Genomic DNA, 20,324 nt, shown 5'->3' on the forward strand with positions numbered 1-20,324 from the left:
TATGTCCTCTCTTCTATTTTTCATATTTTCATGACATCGTCAGCCTTGTCAGAATTTGTCTTGTCCATTATCAGGACAAGACAAATTCTTTTTACTTTTTTCTTTACTTTTTCACATCAGTAAGTTTGTCCTCTTGGTCAGCAGTAACAGAGAGCTAAATATCTAGCTTCTACTCCTCAGAAAAGCTAACATAGTTTTTTTGTTTTTTTTTTACTGTGATTAGAGTAAGGTTAATAAACAACAAATAAAACATGGAATAAAAATTGTACCATCGATGTGTAAGCTGAGCCAATCAAGACTTTAATAGTTTATTACTTATTATTGATGATTGATATAGCAGAAAATTGTAAAGGAGAAGGTTTGTTTTTCAAAAATTTTGAAGCCTAAAATGTTCTCCAATTCTGAAATGACCCTTGTTTAAAGGTTTATTCCACCTAAAAAGTACCTCATGAGTGACTTTGGATGGATTTAAGGGTTAGCAATTTGCTACACGTTAAAGGCCACCAGGTGTCACAGTTGTGCCTTTCTTCTTTTCAACCAACATAAAGAAACCTTGTCGACAGCTGGAGGAAAGGAGGGATCAGTGAAGTGTGGCTGAGTGAAGGTCTGAGCTCGTTGTCACTTTTTGGATCCGTGTCTTCCAGTGAACCCACCTCGAATCACTTGTTTGGCCTCCTGCCGTCCTCCACACGCTGCGGTGTGTGAGTGGGTGTGCAGGCATGTAGGTATGTATGCGGACAGTAACAGTCAGGTAAAGCAGCAGAGGGTCGGCAGGTAAACCGCAGAGAAAAGGACAAAAAAAACAAAAAAACAAAAACGGGACTATACCTTCGCCGTGTTTTTGTCACCTTCCCCTGCCGGTTTGTCGGTTTGTCGCTCTCTCTCCCCTCCGCCCTCCAGCCGCTCCTCGTCTGGGGACTTTAGCCGCTCCAGCTGCCCTCACCGCCGGACTCCTCATCGGTGTTTACCTCCGTGGTGGTGGTGGTGGAAGAAGAAGAAATGTCGGAGGAAAAGACGGACATTCCCAACGAACTTTTGGGTAAGTTGTTGAGCTTAGCGGTCGCTAACTGAAGACTTCTTCTACTACTACTTTTTTTATCTTCTTCTTTTTCTACATCTTTTTATCTTCTTCTTCTACATCTTTTCAAGCTAGCGAAACTGCTTTGTAGCTGTATCTCAGGTAAAACTGACGTCATTCAAATTTTAGCTACTTACACGATAGACGACTATAAAAAATAAATTACAAATTCATTAACTTTCTGCACGAGGTAACACAGGACATAAATATACTTCAACATACTAGTAAGTTACCTCAAACTCACTATTAAGTCACTACAGGTAACTTTAGGGATGCTAAAATAGTACATGGAGCTAAAATTTAACAGATTTAACCACACAAACCTGTCAGACTCACTATTAAATCACCACAGGTGACTTTAGGGATGCTAAAAATAGTACCTGGAGCTAAAGTTAAACAGATTTAACCAAACCGATCTGTTATACTCGCTATTAAATCACTGCAGGTAACTTTAGAGATGCTAAAACAGTACCTGGAGCTAAAGTTTAACAGATTTAATCACACACATCTGTTGATCTCACTGTTAAATCACAACAGGATGCCAAAATAGTGCATGGGGCTAACAGACTTACCCACAAAAATAATCTCTAATTCAATACATTTTCGGATCAAAATGTTGTAAAAATGCTCAAGTGATAGAACTGAAGGTAAAAACTGACATAAATCGTAATAAAATGCATGCAAGCAAAGTATCATTAGTACATTGGGAGACTGTAATGTTTTTAATAAAACATTAAAAATATATGTGGGTTCAAGCTCTTTTATTTAACATGGCTCATGCATTGTTCATCTGCTAGCCAGTAACAACGTAGTCTGCTTCTACTGCATAGGAGGCAGAGTTAGCTTAGACAGCCCCCTAGCGGTGTAGCTGTATAACTGCACACACTCAAAATTAACACTATCAGCACATCCCCTTTTCTTTGAATGATAGCTGAACCATATCAGAGTAATATGCATTCAACATATTGCATAACATGCTAAACTCATCAACATAGTATTTAAACATTTCTTTTAACACATTCTGAATTTTATCTTTTAGTTTGAATTAACTTTTTTTTTTTTTTTTTTTTTTTTTATAACATCAAAGCATGTATTACTTTTTAACTCATTTTAAACAAAACATGGATTACTTTAGATTTAACTCATTTAAAGATTCAGTCTCTCAGGTGGTTTAACCGAACGTCCCGATCTTCTGAGCGCTGGCGCTTGCTCGCTGTCCTTTGCAGGTGAGGTTAGTTCAGGTGTTGTTTTATCGTTGTCCTCACACCGTCCATCATCTGTTCTCAAAGTCTCTGAAGTGTGCAACAAACTCCTCCGGTTTCTCCTTAGTATTAGTCCATCTTCAGTTTTCACATTGTAGGATCTCGGATTCACTTCCTCAAGCACGGTTGCTTTCTTTGTCCAGATGTTTGAATCTTCCACTCTGACTGTATCATTGGGTGCAAGTGGTTTTAAACTTTTTGCCGACTTGTCGAAGTTGACTTTTTGTCTCTTCTGCAAACGTTTCATTTTGTCTTGGACTTGCTTGTGTTTCTTGGTAGTTGTATAAGGAAGAGTAGTCCGCAGTTGTCTTCCCATTAGTAGTTCTGCAGGAGATTTTCCATGCTCTAATGGTGAAGCTCTGTAGCTCAGTAGTGCCAAGTAAGGATCTGCCTTACTGTCTTGTGCTTTCTTGAGTAACTGTTTCACAATGTGTACCCCTTTTTCTGCCTTCCCATTGGACTGCGGGTACAGCGGGCTTGATGTCACATGTTTAAAGTCATAATCTTGTGCAAATAGTTGAAACTCTCTACAACTATAGCAAGGTCCATTGTCACTGAAAACAATCTGAGGTATTCCATGTCTCGCAAAGATTGATTTCATATGCGTTATGACACAAGTAGCTGACATGTTGGATAATAGTGCCATCTCTGGATAGTTGGATAGATAGTCAATAACTAGCAAGTAGTTTTTACCATCCAAGTGGAAAATATCTGTCCCTACTTTCTGCCATGGTTCATCTGGAATGTCTGTTACAGTCAAAGGCTCTTTTGGTTGCTTTGCCTGGTGTTTGATGCACGTGTCACAACTTGAAACCATTTTCTCAATGTCTGCATTGATTCCTGGCCAAAAGACTGCTGTTCTGGCTCTCCTTTTGCATTTCTCTATGCCGAGATGTCCCTCATGCAATCTTTTCAGCATATCCTCCCTCAGTGAGTTTGGAATTACCACTCTGTTTTGTCTGAGTAAAAGTCCATTCACCACACTCAACTCTGCTCTGATGTTGTAGTATGGTTGGCATTCACCTCTTGGCCATTTTCCATGTAACAGTGCCATTACCCTTTGGAGATAAGTGTCTTTTTGTGTCTCAGCAGCGATTTGCTTTGATTTCATGTCTGACATTGGAAGTGACTTTGCAACCAGGTTTACGTGTACATTTACATCTGTCTCTGTGGAGCTTTGTTCTTTGCTTTGTGTAGTGGCCCTAGAGAGAGCATCTGCTAACACAATGAGCTTACCCGGTGTGTAGATTAAGTTGAAGTCATAGCGTTGTAGCTTCATCATGAGTCTTTGAATGCGCGGAGACATTTCACTCAAGTTTTTCTTGATAATGGCTATTAACGGCTTGTGGTCTGTCTCAGCCACAAATGTTGGTAACCCGTAGACATAGCTGTGAAACTTCTCGAATCCGTACACTAGCCCTAAAGTCTCTTTTTCAATTTGAGCGTAGCGACATTCTGACACAGTCATTGTTCTTGAGGCGTAGGCCACCGGCCTCCAGTTGTCTCCATAAGCTTGCAACAAAACTGCTCCAATCCCATCTTTTGATGAGTCTGTGGATATCTTTGTTTTTCTCTTCGGATCAAAATATGCCAAAACAGGCTCGGCTGTCAGTGTCTTTTTCAGTTGTTGCCATTCCTTTTCAAGATTGTCACTCCACTTGAATTCACATCCATCATGTAGAAGTTGTCTCAGGTGAACTGTTTTAGACGACAAGCTCGGGATGAATTTTCCAATGAAATTAATCATTCCAAGTACTCTCAGAACACCCTTTTTGTCTTCTGGACGAGGCATCTCTAGTATAGCTCGTATTTTGTCTTTGTCCGGCTCGATGCCTTCTGCTGTCAACTTGTCTCCAAGAAAAGTGATTTCTGTCACTCCAAACTGACATTTTGCTCTGTTTAACTTCAGTCCATACTGCTTGACTCTCTGCAGCACTTTATTGAGTCTTTCATTATGCTGTTCAAGTGTGGATCCCCACAAAATTATGTCATCCACATACACTCTCACTCCTTCAATGCCTTCAATCATGTGCTCCATTGTCCTGTGGAAAATTTCAGGAGCTGAAGAGATTCCAAATGGCATTCTCAGGAAGCAGTACCGTCCGAATGGCGTGTTGAATGTACAGTATTTTGTACTGTCCTCATGAAGCTTGAGTTGCCAAAATCCTTGTGAGGCGTCCAGTTTGCTAAAAAACTTGGCGCCACTCATTTCACTTGTTATCTCATCCCTTGTAGGTATCTGGTAGTGCTCTCTCTTTATGTTAGCATTTAAGTCTTTCGGATCCATACATACTCTCAGAGCACCAGTTGGCTTATTAATGCACACCATGGAGTTAACCCATTCAGTGGGTTCCTCCACTTTCTTGATCACTTCTAGAGACTCCATTCGATCCAGTTCCTCTTTAAGCTTGTCCTTTATTGCAGCTGGAACACGTCGAGGTGCATGGACTACAGGCTGAGCTCCATCTTTCAACTGTATCTTGTAGGTGAAAGGTAAGACTCCAAACCCTTTGAATATATCTGGGTACTTGTTCACAATAGCTTTCACACTACTTGGCTCTGAACTGCTTATGCTGTAGACCCTTCTGACTAGGCCTAATTTCTCACAGGCTTTGTCTCCTAAAAGTGAATCATGTCCTTCTGGTACAATAATAAACATCAGATTGTGATATTTACCTTTTACTTGTACCTTGAGTCTGCATTTACCTTTGGTGTGGATTGGCTGTCCATTGTATGCTTGAAGTGAACTGTTATTTTGGGAAATGAATGGCTTTATTTTCATAGCTTTCACATCCCGCTCACTCACCAGATTTGCTTTGGCTCCTGTGTCCAGTTTAAATGTGACCAGGGCTCCGTTCACTTGTAATGTCTCAGTCCATTTGTCCTGCTCCACTGTATTGACCGTTACTTGCTCCATGGGTGTGTCCTGTTGTGTCACCATCCCCACGAAAAACGTGTCACTGAGGGCAGTTTCCTCCACTGTGTGTACTCTGTCTTTTTGATTTTGCTTGTTCTTTGTAAAACATTGCTTAGCAAAATGATTGTGTCCTTTGCACTTGTTGCAGATTTTTCCATAAGCTGGACATTGCTGTTTTGCATGTTTTGTGCCACATCTTTTGCACTGAAATGTCTCTGACTCGTTCGAGTAAGTCTTTTGTACCTTTTTGTTCTTGTAGCCTTGCCGTGTGGTTACTGCAGCCACGGCTGACGCTTCCATGTCCATTGCTGAGCCGTGAAAGGTTTTTGCATGTTGAAGTGCGAGTTCACTGGCATGACATATTTTGACTGCGCCATCCAATGTTAATTCTGCTTCTCGCAAAAGTCTCTCTCTCATTTTCTTATCCTTCACTCCAAACACGATCTGATCTCTTATCATGGATTCTTGTAGTTGGCCAAAATTACAGGTTCTTGCTTTTAGCTTCAGGTCAGTCAAAAACGTATCAAAACTCTCCGTTGGTAGCTGCATACGTGAGCGAAAGACATACCTCTCAAATGTTTCATTCTTTTTGGGTGAACAGTGTTCATCAAATTTTTTCACAACGACGGCAAAATCATCTTTCTCCTCTGGAGTGGCAAAAACAAAGGTGTTGTATACCTCCACAGCTTGAGGACCCGCCACGGTAAGAAGCAGTGCAATCTTCCGTGTATCAGACTCTTCCTCCAGGCCGACAGCAGCTAGGTAGAGGCTAAACCGCTGTTTAAAAGTTCTCCACTCACAGTCCACATTTCCAGACCAATTGACGGCATCTGGCGGCTTCAAACTTTCCATTTTGCCCGTCTTCAGTGGCCAACTCCTGGTACCATGTAATGTTTTTAATAAAACATTAAAAATATATGTGGGTTCAAGCTCTTTTATTTAACATGGCTCATGCATTGTTCATCTGCTAGCCAGTAACAACGTAGTCTGCTTCTACTGCATAGGAGGCAGAGTTAGCTTAGACAGCCCCCTAGCGGTGTAGCTGTATAACTGCACACACTCAAAATTAACACTATCAGCACAGGAGACTACTGCTAATTTTTCCTTTAATTAACTGAAGTAACAGTTACTTTTTATAAAATGTTTTCTGTGCTGTTAAAGTTTTTTTAAAAAAGTGATTTTCATGCCCTGAGGGTTTGGCTGACTACCTGAGAGTTTCTCCTCTGCCACTTCCTTATCTGAAGTGGGGGAGAGAAAAAGCTTTGGCAGAGGGGTGTGTCCTGTGAAATTCCTTTGGATTGTGAGATATTATCAACACACACTGCCCTGGGTGACTGAGTGTCAAAAAGGACTGTAAATGGCAGCAATTTTGGCACAGAGAGTAGCCCAAACTGTTGACTTAAAGCTGAAACTCTGCCATGTCTTGACAAGTAAAGCTGGACTTTGACCTGCATTGACTTTTGGAGGCTGATATTTATTAGAGCTTTCATCTCTGAGTTTGTCCCATTGTCTTGTCTGAGAATTTCACTGCACATAAGATGTAAACATCAGTGAGTCAGGAGTGTCAAGAAATAGTGGATGAAATGTCTTGAAGGTGCCCCTTTTCAGCAAATTAGTGAAAGTCTCACGTGTCCAGAATGTGTCTTTTAATTAAGTTCAAAATCAGACAAATATGGTTAATTTCACCTTAACTGAATAACTCCTGGTTTAAGTTCTGTTCTAAATGGGCTGTTTTAGTGTCTGTAGCTTTAAATACAGCTGAGCAACGGCTGCCACGCCCACTTCAGGAAGAAGACTACCTCTGTGTTTGTCATTATCTGACAAGGATGTGAATGAGTGGGTGAGATCAGGACTTTCTTTTGCTTTTAACTTCGTTTCTGAGCGATCCTATGCATGGAAACGTTGTCAAACCCCCAGCACAGATGTTGAATTGAACTAATTTCTACAGTCACTGTGTCAGATGATGTTATGATTATAAAGTCTGTATTTTATTGGTGCAGAGCAGCATTTTGGAAATTGCTCTGAAGTGACTGCTAGTTAATATGTTGTCTTAGTAGGCTGTGCTTCAATCACTATTTCATTTAGTTCTGTGACATCCAGAACAGAGAAATATGTAAACTAATTTAGCTGTAATTAATTGCAGTTTATGTAAGCACAGAGAGCAGGAGAGAAGTAAACCAACTGACCATAAATGGGTATAAAGCACGGTAGGCAATATGAAGATGCAGTAACAGTTACTTCTGAAGTTTCCACCATCTCTGAATGTCCTTGTGCTTTACAGTTGCCACAGATCTCTGACCTGTGGGCATATGATCAGTGGCAGTGGTAATGTTAGACACATTAGCCACACAACATGCTAACAAATATTTTATGATTATTGTGGGGACATATCCATCAAAAATTAAACTAATCCACTGAATGTTCAGTTCCTCAGATGCTGGGAGTGCATGAAGACACGTGTGTTCACTCTTGTAGCCAACAGTGGAACATTTGGTGTGTTTCGCTTGTGGCTGAGACAGTTTAGAGTTTTCAGAAGCCGCTCCAAAAAGTAAATAAACCTGGTGGACCGTGAAGCAGCTACTCGTTCTGAATAGCTCACCTGGAAGCAGCCGGCAGTGAAGGGGCAGAATTATGCAGATTTTTATCTTAATGACTGTTGTTCCCTCAGTTCTTCCAGAAAAAGTGGGAGGCCATCTAGTTCAGAGAGACTAGAGGAATAGCATAAATAAACTTCTTATGTTCTCGCAGCTTTTCTTTTACAACACCAGTTTGTTCAGTCAAACAAAACACAGTAAAAATAGGTTTTCACCACACGGGATCTTTAAAATCAAACTTTAAAGTGCGAACCAGATTTGCAAAATTGAACTCTTACATTCAGATATAGTATAAGGCATTTCTATGAGCTATCAAAACAAACCCAGTACAGCATGGTGAAGCTGACTCATAACCCCGTGCTCTCTGTCTCTGGTGTCTGCTGCCCAATCTCACACTGTATGTCACTGGACTGAATGAATGGGGCTTTTTGTTGCCAGGCCTGCTGCTGGTTTTAACAGAACAGGCTGACCTGATGCTGCTCATCATCAGCAATTAAAATCTAAAAAAAGAGCTTATCAGGTCTGTCGTTTGTGCGCACAGAAGCTAATGAAAAATGAGGATGGTCAGAAGTGGCATTGAAGTAGAGAGAACTCAAAAATGTCTGCCTGTGCATTATAACAAATTTGTAATATGCTCTGTGTAGACACAGCCTGCAGTTCAGCTGAAAAGCCAAATAACTGTCTTTTGTAGACAAGTCAGTATTGGCTAAGCAGTTTTACTGAGGAGGAGATTTTTTTTTTTTGTTTCTTACAGAAGATAGAGTAAGCACATGATTTTTCTGATACTTTTGCTTGAAACATTTAGAATAAAGTGATTTTCATGAAATATCCCAATTTAAGCTTAGTTTTGGTCAGGTTTCTCGCTAGAAGTGTCATAGAATTGACTCTTTTACTCTTAATAATCACTTGAACTGACTAATTGAATATAAAAGAAGTCAGCGATTAATTTATCAGTAGCTGCGCTCTGTTTAAAAATGGTTGTTTCAGAACCACCTAAACTGGTAGGTTACCATTCCAAATACCTTTTGTCTCATTTAAGTCGATGTAAGTTGAAATTCTGTTTAATATCTCCAATATTGATGGAAAAGACCAGCCGTAATACAATAATATCTTTTAAATATGTGATGCATTTACAGAAAATGGAAAAAGTTTCGAGAATTAGCCTTTCTTTGGAGTGTGAGAGCAGATATTCCTTTATATTAAACATGTCGTAGGTTGTTACTATAAACTGATTAGGCTTCTCAGAAGTGCTGGGTTTTTCTGTGAGCAAGCTGGACAGAGGGAGAAGCCCATGTGTTTCTGATCAGCCTCCACGCTGCTTCATGCCGTAATGTTTTCATCCTCCTCATGACCTCATCATTTGTCTGGGCACAGAGAGGAGGAGGACACCATGAAGTCATGAAGGCGGGACCACTGCTCATTTATACTGTGTCTTTGCTCTGAACACACAACACACTCTCACACTATTTTTCTTCTATTTTAACCACATTACACCATCGTCTTTACCTTCCTCTCTGTTTTTTCAATCTTTCTTTAATCTTCCTAGCTTTTCATCCTCCTGAATCCTAACCCTGGATTTCAGTGCAATAAAAGTAAAACAAAATATGTCAAAGTTCACAGCATCTGTGCTAAACTTTTTGCACTGAATGAACACAGGATGATTTGAGGAGAAATGCGTAAAGTTTACTGCTCATTTTTTGAATAAAATGGAACTAAATCCCCCCACAATACAACGCAACAGGTTGTAAAATGTAAAGTGCACAGTAAACAGCAGATTATACTTTTCACACTATGTTTAGAATATGTAATTAGACAGAGAGAGGTGTGATGGAGATTATGCTACCTGGAAACGTTATGAAAATCAAAACTACACAGTAAAATGTTTTATAAACATTCTAATGTAATGTTTTGAACAAATTTCTATTATTTTACAGATTTTCTCTGTATTGTAAAGTTAAATACATGGATAATAACTAGTAGAATCGTGCATGTTGAAGTGCCAACAACTAAAGTAGAAATGAACGTACCCGGCCCGTATGTGTCTCACAAAAATGAGTCTCTGCAGTACATGATGCAAATCCAAATTAACAATACGGTTAATAAAAAAACATATCTGGTTTATCTTGGACCACTGTCTTTTTGTTTAGTGATTCAGTGCTCCTGCCAACGTTGGTCGCTGAATTTCGTCCACTGTGTCAAAATATAGACCCCTCAACTTGAATTTTATTTTGGCAAAAATGAAAAACCACTGTTAATAGTGTGTTCAGGCAGATGGCACAGATGTTTTATCTGCATACCCTTGCGACACAGTTCAGGTTAAAATGTTCTCAAATGTTCTCCCTCGGACACCTCAGTAGATCTCTGCCATGACAGCGCCACCGTCTGGGGTTAATTCCTGCTACACAACCCCACAAATGTCAAACAAGACGACAAGCATGATCTTTGTCTCGCTGCTGACCTAATGCACGTTTTCTAGTCTTACAGACTGCAACTCTTTCACTGTGAAAATTTCTGTTTGGTCTGTGGGTCGTAGCTGTAGACCCAACTCTCATCACCAGTGATGACCCTCGACATGAAGGTTGTGTCAGTTTGACTCGCAATGTGATGTTTCCTCTGTGCTCCAGATTGAGGTCCATGCTGAAATTGCAGTTGTGCACCAGCATACGGTCATATAGATGTGTGAAAGACTGGTCTTGATGCGAATAGTGCCATACCATGCAGCATTCTGGCCTTTTTGACTTTTCGATTGCACCTTGTATCTAACCCTAAGTATTTTTATTAGGAAAATATCATAAAAAGGGATTTTTCTTCAAGAAACACCGGGCTCCCTGAGTAGATTTTGTCAGGTCACCGTACAATTTCACAAGTTCCCAAAACTGATTGAACCAGATTCTTAATTGATTCACACTGTTTGGATTTTATTCCAATGCTGAGGAACAAAGAAGGAGTGGACATCGAGCTCCAACATAGGAAGTTGGCAAAAGAACCCAAAAAACAAGCACTTACAAAACCTTACATAATGGGTTATTTACAGTGGCTCCAATGGGTTTCATATCCAGTTTAATTAACTTCTTGGCCTATAAGGTGTGGTGACCAGTTCTGTTAGTGGCACAGTTTGCAAAGAGCTGCAGGAATGCTGAACACCACTGAAATGTGGCTGCAGGTAGTCAAACATTTGAATCTCCTGTACGCATTGTGTAATACATTGTAAATGGATCCCTCCAGCTGTTGTGGTGTTAATTGTCCTTTGTCTTTGTTCTGGATGCTACTTGTGTTTTGCAGAGAGTGTGCGTGAGGCGGTTGGTCGGAGGGTGAAGCTGACCCTGAGGCGAAAAGTCCAGCTGGAAGTCAAAGGTGACAAGCTGGAGAACAGAGTGCTGGTAAGTGACAGGTGTTTGTTTTCTTTCTAAATGCAATGATTTGATTCCAAATGGATCCACCTTTTTGTGATTGTTGAAGTCTTACTGCGCGTAATCTTTGTGGGCGTGCTGCTTCAGGAAATATGGAGGTGCAGACTGAAAGTTTAGACACCACACAGCAGCTTTTCTAATCTAATACCTTAGAATTTTATTCCCACGGCAGTAATTTATCTTCTCCATCTTAACCCTTTGAACCTCAAGCAGTTTCTAGACTTTGTGGAATCAGTTGTCGCTGCAATAGGAAGTCCTGCATCTCTTTGGAAACAGTGCAGCCATAGCTAGAAGTAGAGAGAACTTGTAATCAACATGCACAACGTTTTTCCAAGTGCCTTCATGTGTTGCCAACAATGAAAATAAAAATAATAGCCTATTTACATGCTATAAATAGACTATATCAGTAGGCCTATTTACATTTTTACATTTGTACTTGTAAACTAATGTTTTTCAGACGAATTTGTACATCAGCCCTGAAAAGGTGTTTCACCATGCTGAATGTATCTTCCAAAATAGCTTGCTGACAACCTGCTCCCCTTTATGCAGTTTTTGAGGCATGCTCTATTTGGTTCATTGTTTAAGTTTGTTTCAGTCGCAGCTGAGTCACTACTGTCTTCACTTTTGCGCTGAGGATCACTGAATTTTTAGTTTTTTATAGAATCTGGTTAGAGCTAACTGTTTATTTTTGGAGAATTTTTAAATGAGACATGTAGAATGAAATGATTTTGATGTAATATCACATCTGGTTCTGCTAAATGAAACCTACCTGTGGGTTTTAGGTTTTAAATGGCTTATCTTGGAAAACTATTGATGTTACATTTTTCTCCTGATAAACGCAACACTGGCAATTGACCAACTAGTGAGAATTTGGTCTGATGACAGCATATTGACGAATCAATCGACCAGTCCATCTTGACAATACACCCACTGAATCCCTGCTATGATCCAACCCTGATCTCTGGCCCTTACTATTTAAGCAGCATTGATTAGCCCTGTTTTTGTCTGAAATTCTTTCTCAGTTTTTGTTCTGTTTGATTTCTTCCTGTTGGAGTTAGTGTCTAACATCTGAAGCTAAATTTTGAAATAAATAAGCAAAACTGGCCTGTAGTCCTGGCTTGAGTGGTGCAAATGGAAAACCCAGAGACTCATTTGAAGGTTAATGTTTTACAATGAAGTGATTTATTTGTTCCAAACAGTTTCAAAAACTAGTTTGATTGAGGTCATGCACAAATCAGACACGGATATTAACACACAAGGAGCTTCTGTGCAATGACACCGCTATCGACTGGTGTTGGTTTTTGAGAGTTGTGAGTTTTTGACAGACCTGCAATAAGGCTGCAAGTGGTTGTTACATAGTTCGAATGACTTCAGCTACAGTAGCTCAGTCTGCTGCTGTGAGTCATGATCAGCACTTTCCTGTTTTTCTCTGCAACTCTACAGCTTCAATCCCTAAAATTAACTGGTAAAACTCCTGGACTCCTTACTTTTTAAAAAATGTATTTCGTGTATCATGTTGAAAGTAACGAGAAAATTTTAGATGTTACTGATTTCAAGTTGCAAATTCAATGAAATGGCTCCCTGGTTTATGGTTGGTGTTAAACCCTCTCAATCTCCAGCAGTCTTTGGAGGTTTTCTGCTCCTGTCACATTTTTACTCACTGTGGGCTCATATTCCCTTCAATATAAAGTCCGGCATCTCTATGGAAACAGCACAATGATGGCTAGAAGTAGAGAGAATGCAAAAATGTCTTCTGTGCACTATAGCACAGTTACAAGGCCATAAATCATTTCAGAAATAAGTCAATAATTCAGTAGTTTGTTTTTACAAAATTTGAAAGATTTGGATTGTTCAAATTCCCACAGGTGTTACCGATCCTGAAAAAAAAAATTGGCTTCCACACTTGTCTCCTGTGCTTTGTAAACACATCCTGCAGTTCAGACTCACTGTTGGTTGCTTTCTGTTTGCTCTAGTGCAGATTTGTTGTTGTTTTTTACAGAATCTAGTTAGTGTAAACGGTTTACTTGAGGTATATATCTTTAAATTTAAACTTGATCAAATATCACGCTATTAAGCTCAGATTTGGTTAATTTTCCTGATGGACAGCTATTTCTCAGAGCCAGAGACTGCAATAGCAGAAATAATTATCTTTACCTTCCCAAATAGTTCTTGAAATTATCATGTGTCATTTTTAGTTTCACCTGGAAAATGGACCCAATCCAAGTTTAAAATCATGTCTCATCCAAATCTCTTTATTCTACGTGTCATTTAAAAATTTGCTGTTTGTACGAGACAGATTCTGTAAAAAACAAAAAATTCGGAACTCCTCAGCACAATCATGAAGCCTGTAGTGACTCACATGCGGCCAACATTCATGTCCCTAAAATTGAAGGATTTTTTGGCTGAACTGCAGGCAGTGTTTACACAGAGGAGAAAAGTATATCAACTATTAAAAAAACTCAATAGTAAAGTATGTGTAGTATGTTGAGTCACCTTTTTTTTCCCAGCATTGGAAACAAATGTGGGCACTTTTGTACCTGTATTCTAACTTTGTCTGTGTTTGTGGACTGAATTGTTTGCAATGAATCTGGATGCTTTTCAACCCCTGTTTGAGAATCATGGAAGAATTTACAACCATATTGAGTAATAATACTAAACAAGGAAGTCTTGTGTAAATGAGTGTTTCATGTACGTGTTGTTTGAAGCATTGAAAGACACGGAACACCGTGCGGTGTGGGTGTTATTGAGGCTGGGTATCATGTAACTGCAGGTATGTGGATTCACCTCAGCCCTCTGTGAGTCAGTGAATGTGTGAATATGAAAAGACTAATGGATATCAGGGATTAAATCTGGCACCTTCTTGTTAAAGCACTCTCCTTCGCTATCATTAGCCCGAAATGCAATTAAGCACATTTTTTTGGAAAAAGTTAACCATTTTTTTTCTTTTTTTGTACACATACCACAAGTGTGCAGCTCCTGTCAGGACTTGACTGAAGCAGCCCACTCATAGCCACAGGGTGCTGGGACACACACTGCATTCCTCAGCTGGAGATCAGCAGATTACAAACCCATTCTGTAATTTCTTGAAATGAGTCAAAACTCACTAAATGTTTCACCATAATGTGCGAGGCGGGTTTGTTTTCTTTTGTGTAATTTAAAGTTCAGACAATTTTCTGAACCACTTTACAAGAAAAATAAACCAGTGAGCCAAGGCAGTGCTAAACTTCAATATGTGGAATAAGGAATGATAATGTGGCTCTTTTTGCTCTTGTGACAACCATTAGAGTTGAATGTTGAAGCCATTAGTGCCTTGAGATGTAAATAAAAGTCTGGCTGTACGGAACTGAGTGAGGAAAGCCACAGATTTTAATTTTTTAATGGCAAGGTCGTCAGATATGTCAGTGACTGTGTGAATCTAATGCGTGGACCTCAAGACTGTGCTGTGTGGCAAACTGGTGATCATTTTCTTGCTTATTTAAATAACTGATGTCTACAAAATGTTATATGAGGCTCAGTGTTCCCACAGCCCAAAATGACGTCCTTAAATGTCTTGTTTTGTCCTCAACCGAGAAATATTCAGTTTACTGTCATGGATGAGGAAAGAAACCAGAAAATATTCACCTTCACAAAGCTGCAAAGCTACAGACTGTAGACTTTTTTTTTGATTACTCAGACTGATTATCAAAGTAGTTTGCAAGTAATTTCAGAGACAACTAGTCAACTAATTCTGGTCAACCAGTAGTTTGAAGCCCAAAGATACTCAGTTTATGAGGATGTTAAACAGAGAAAAGCAATAAATCCTCAAATGTTAGAGCCTGAAATAATCTAAATTAGAGCCAATCAACCAATTTATTGATGGACTGTTCATCTGAACCTACCTTCCCTGATGTTTTGAGAGCCAGGTTATTGTGCTGTCAAAATAAAGCAGCAGCGATAGTCGCATGGTTTGTTTGCAGTGGAGGTTGATCAACGTTGTTTTTTTCAACATTGTCATGTGACAAAAATTCAGGGACTTTTTGGCTGAACTGAACTGAACTGAACTGCAGGCTTTATTTATGCAAAACACAAAGGAGAAAAGCATGGAAACAAATTAAAAATAGACAGTAATATATCTATAATGTGTGGGTTTCAGTATTGGTAACACCTGGAAACACTTGGAAAAAGCTGCACATGTTGAGTTCAATTTGTTTTACAGTTTTTGTCAAATAAATAATCAAATCTAACTTTTTTTATATCATTTATAGCATTATAACTGTGTCATACTTCACAGAACCCATTTCTGAGTTCTCTATACTTCTAGCTAAAGTTGTGCTGTTTCCATCGAGGTGCAGAACTTTATATTACAGTGAAAAATGAGCACACAGGCAGTAAAAATGTTAAAAGAGTCAAATATGGCCAGAAACTGCTTGGAGAAACTATTTAACATACCATATTTAGAATTTTCACGTCTTATATTCACTTGTTTCAAGTTAACAATATTCTCACGTATCTGCATCCATACACGCCTTCTTAGTGTAATTTTTACAAGATCAAATAAAGTGCACATACTTTTACAGCAGGAAGTAATATCTTTGGGTAAATTATTTTTTGATAAATTTGTAAATAATTAAAAGCAGCAGGCTTTAGACTGTCTTTGCCAGAAGCTGATGTGTGATGCAGACACTTGACCTATATAATTTGACAGCCCACAGTCTGCAGTTTAATTGCTACATAGTCTGAATTAAGAACATACACTGCTAGCAGTGCATAATGGTGCACGTTTCTCACAGTCTGTTAGCCATCTGCTTTCTATTATTTGGTCTGCTTGCATGCACATTCACCTGCTCAAGTCTGCAAAACACCTGAACCAGGATGTTTCCAGACTTTATAAACTAAAACGGCATGTTCAGAATGTCATGCTGTCTGCTAACACAGTCCTGCCCCTCAGGCTGACTGATATCACAGCTGATTGTCTGGGACTCCCATCACTCACAGAGGATCTCGACTCTTATTGGCTGGTTTCTGGCCTCAGATTGTTGTGACCCGGAGGGACCTCGGTCATCTGTATAACGGGTTACTGTACATACCACAGCTGGTTCAGCCTCCTGTCGACTTCCCTTCATGTCACTGCAGCGAAAACGTGATGACGAGGGCCGTTAAACTGACACAATTTCAAGCCATAACTCAGCAAACAACTCTTGCAGTCGAGATGAAAATAAGCTACTGATTTTGTCAGTCGGAAAGACACTGCCATCGTCTGAGCAAGCAGCTGTAATGTGTACTCACTATCTGCCAGGACAGAGGTCCAACACGTGGTCAAAGATAATATATGTTATTATCCCACTCAGTGAAAAACCCTCTGCAGAGGCCAACGCTCCTGCTGGCCTCTCTGCAAGTGAAAACACACAAAGCTGTAGGGACCCGTCTGCTCTGGTGTCATATTAGGACTGAAAATCTTTTCATTTTCTTACTCTGTGTTTTTTTGTTTGTTTGTTTGTTTGTTTTTCTTTTAACCGTACTGCTTTAAGTCTGAAACAAACATTCTAACCCTCTGAACTCCAAGCAGTTTCTGGGTGTCTTTAGCTCCTGTCACGTTTTTCCTCACTGTAAGCTCATTTTTTCACTGCAATATAAAGTCCTGCACCTCTATGGAAACAGCACAACCATGACTAGAAGTAGAGAGAACGCAGAAATGTCTTCTGTGCAGTAAAACATACATGTAATGTCATAAAACATTATAAAAGAATTTCTTTGATAATATGCTTTCCAAAAATCGAATAAACCTGGAATTAGCATGTACAACATTTTTCCATGTTCTCGCAGGTGATGCAAAGAATGAAAGAAAAACATAGCTCTTGCATATTTTTATATTTGTTCCCGTAATTGTCTGTCCTTCTAAAAAGTCCCTGAATTTTTTCCATAAGGTAGTTGGTCACAGCTGAGTCACTAATGGCTGTCTGGTTGCACCATGGAAGGCAGAATTTATTTATTTATTTTTTTTGTTACAAAATCTTTTTAGTGTAAACAGTTTATTTTGGGAGATTTTTTTAATTGAGGCATGTAGAAGAAAGTGATTTGGATTAAATATTGTGATTTTAAGCATAGATTTGTTTATTTTTTCTGACAAAACTGCATGTCACATATGAGTAGTTTAAGGAGCATTGGTTAAAGTTAAAGTTAAACATCAGATTTTTTTGTTTTGTTTAACACTTTATTTTAATTTTGTTGTTGTAATAATGTAATTTTGCCTATTTTTTTTTTTTATATCATGTCTTTTAAACCAACTGGCAGGTGTTGGGGTTCAGATAGTTAAACATGGACAGTAATCTATTATCAGTCTTGTTATTAGGTTGTGGTATTTAGAAAGAAGCCTCCTCCCTCTGCCTGTTTGACCAATGTCTCCATGTCTTCCCTCAGGCTTTGGCTTCACATCGAGCCTATCTGCTGACAGCACGGGTTCCATCCAAGGTTAGTAAAGCTGTTTATATGTGTTTGTGTGTTAGAAAAAGTCAATTTCCTGGTTTCATTGCACTGTTTGTTTCATTTCATGATTTTTTAAAAAAATATTTCTGCTAAATGGTAACCCTCAACATGCTGACATTATAACTGAGATGGTCAGCATCTGAAAAACATTACATGTGCTAAATATAAACATGTGCACAGTGGTACCATTTAGCTTGATGCACCACTGTGCTTTATATTAGGCTAACAGTGCTGCTAGCATGAATGTAGTCTCTCTCCTCACAAGTATAGCACAGTTCCTTCTTAGTTCTGTTACCTAAGAACATACATTTGTTTTTCTGCTGCTCCTGGCTGTGTATAAAAACACACATTTTGTGTCATTATTCAATGTAATTGAACATCTATGACAGTTTCAACGTATTTTCACCACCTAACATTTACGCTAGTCAAATTCCTGCCCATCTTGTTTAAGTGTGCAAGTGCGTTACTTGTATTTTTGTTATTGTCAGCAAACCCCAGGACATGATCAGAATCAACAGTGATTCGTTCATCTCTCAATACAAGGGGCAAATAAAAAGTAGCAAGGTTGCATTTAATAGAAATGTGAAAATATACCAGATTTATTTCCATCAATTTAGTCTCCTTATACCACTCCTGGTGTTTCGTCTACAATTGAAACGCTCTCTGGAAGTCCAATTCTGACCACTTGGAGGTGCGCATTTGCAAATTCACCCAATCGGTGTCAAACTAACTCACCCTTTATGTCGAGGATTATCACCAGTGTCTGCGGCTACCACCCAGAGACCAAACAGCCGTCTGTAGTGGAAAAGCCCATAGTGTCCAAGACGTATTAAAGCATATCAGGTCAGCAGCGGGACCAAGAGCATGCCCATCGTTTTCCTTGACATTCACAGGGTTGTGCAACAGGAATTCGTCTCCCAGGGATGGACTGTCAGTGCCAAGTCCTGAGAAATCCGGGGTGCCATCGTGCCAATTCATAACACAATCGTCACTCCTGATCCACCCTGCCCCACCCTGCCCCACCTCCTCAAAATGAAATTCAGTTTAAAGGGTTTTTACACAGGGGAGGAAATCCAGTGCAAGTTTCAGATAAGGCTTTATTGCATTTCTAGAACAGGACTTCCAGATAGTGTTCTGAATGTGGCAGGAGCACTGGGAACAGAGTATCACTGCACAAGAAGACTACTTCTTGCTGGGGGATGCAGGGAACTCATTGATTTGTTGTGTTTTATGTTTTTATTTTTGTAGTCAAAACCTTAGCTCTCCATAATTATTAATGCTTAATATTTAAATTAAAAAGCATAAGTTCTGTAATTTATAATACTGTATGGTGTTGGCATTAGTTTGCTTGTTGTCCATAATAAATAAACACTGTGGGGTCTCTGCCTTGATATGTATTATAGTCGAGTAAAGTAGTATTTTTACTTCATTTGTACAGTTTTAATCCCAAATATGCAAATTACTCGGGTAAAATTGCACCAGAGATGACACAATGGGGCCTTATCCCCAATATTTAAACTTATTAGGTGAATTTTGTAATCTTCTTTTACTGGAAAACACTTAAATGTGCTATATACAAAACAGTACGTACAAACTTAGAAACAAACAGATCAAATCAGAGACAATTTTTGCTTTTCTCTGTAATTTTTTTGCCGTACCTCATACTTTCTAAATTTTCTTTGACATTCACTTCCTTCTGATCTGCTTTGTTTTTTTTTTGTTTTTTTTTTTTAAAGAAAATATTATATAGTTTTTATCTTTAACATTACCCAGAGAGTACAAAATAGGGCATTTGTTGGAGGCCATTTTCAACAACAGATTAATTCACATTTGACACTGTAGTAAATATGTTGGGAGGATGGTCTATGCAGATTTAAGACAAAATAAACTAGAGTTGAAAATAATAATGGGTGTCAGAAAGGGCAACAGCAGATGAAGCAGAGGACAGCAGGAGGAATAAAACATATCAGGCTTTTTAGCAGAATACAATCATTTTCAGTTTTTGGTCTCACTGTGGGATTTGACAATGACAAATTACAACATGTCACAAGACTAGTGAGTCTTTTAACTTGACTCAGCTTTACCAAGCATCTCATCTTTTCTTCCTCATTTGGAATTTTATAATCCCACATTAGTGCTGCATGTGTCATTTTTTTAGCTACTTCTTCTTCCTCTGTTCTTCCGAATTGTTCTAAAATAATAGCGTCTCTGTCCCCTCCTCTCTCGTGCTCTAAGTCTCTCTAACCAGAAGAGAACAGGTCCCACCATATGGAGACATTTGATAGTTTTACCCACAATGCAGCTGTGAGAACACAGCCTGTGGGAAAGGAAAACAGTGACAGGAAGAAAAGTTCAACCTAGAGGGCGAGTGAGAGAGACACAGAGGAAAACATGCTGGAAAGAGTGAAAAAAAGTGAAAATAAAGTAGTTTCTTGGATGCAATAAACTGAGGAAAAGAGTGTCCAAATAGAAATGACAACAAATTGTCTACAAAATGAAGCGCTTTACAAAGGCTAGTAAGTAATTCATGCTTTTTATATGAGACACTAACCCATTTGTCAACTAGTTTCTACATTTTTAAGCTACCGAGCAGCAAATTTG

The 20,324-nt window shown here is 39.0% G+C and overlaps 1 protein-coding gene across 1 annotated transcript in view; it reads left to right on the top strand.

The window, feature by feature from the left end:
• Nucleotides 1-588: 588 nt before the first annotated feature.
• LOC111571915 (F-actin-uncapping protein LRRC16A) overlaps nucleotides 589-20,324 on the top strand; it is a 56,299-nt gene continuing 36,563 nt past the window's right edge. The window contains exons 1-3 of the mRNA XM_023275331.3: nucleotides 589-1,039; nucleotides 11,134-11,231; nucleotides 17,658-17,708. Coding sequence (XP_023131099.1) covers nucleotides 1,000-1,039; nucleotides 11,134-11,231; nucleotides 17,658-17,708 — 189 coding nt within the window. The 5' untranslated portion in view covers nucleotides 589-999. The remainder of the gene's footprint in view (nucleotides 1,040-11,133; nucleotides 11,232-17,657; nucleotides 17,709-20,324) is intronic.

The sequence above is a fragment of the Amphiprion ocellaris genome, chromosome 15 (genome assembly GCF_022539595.1).
Source record: "Amphiprion ocellaris isolate individual 3 ecotype Okinawa chromosome 15, ASM2253959v1, whole genome shotgun sequence".
NCBI lineage: Eukaryota > Metazoa > Chordata > Actinopteri > Pomacentridae > Amphiprion > Amphiprion ocellaris.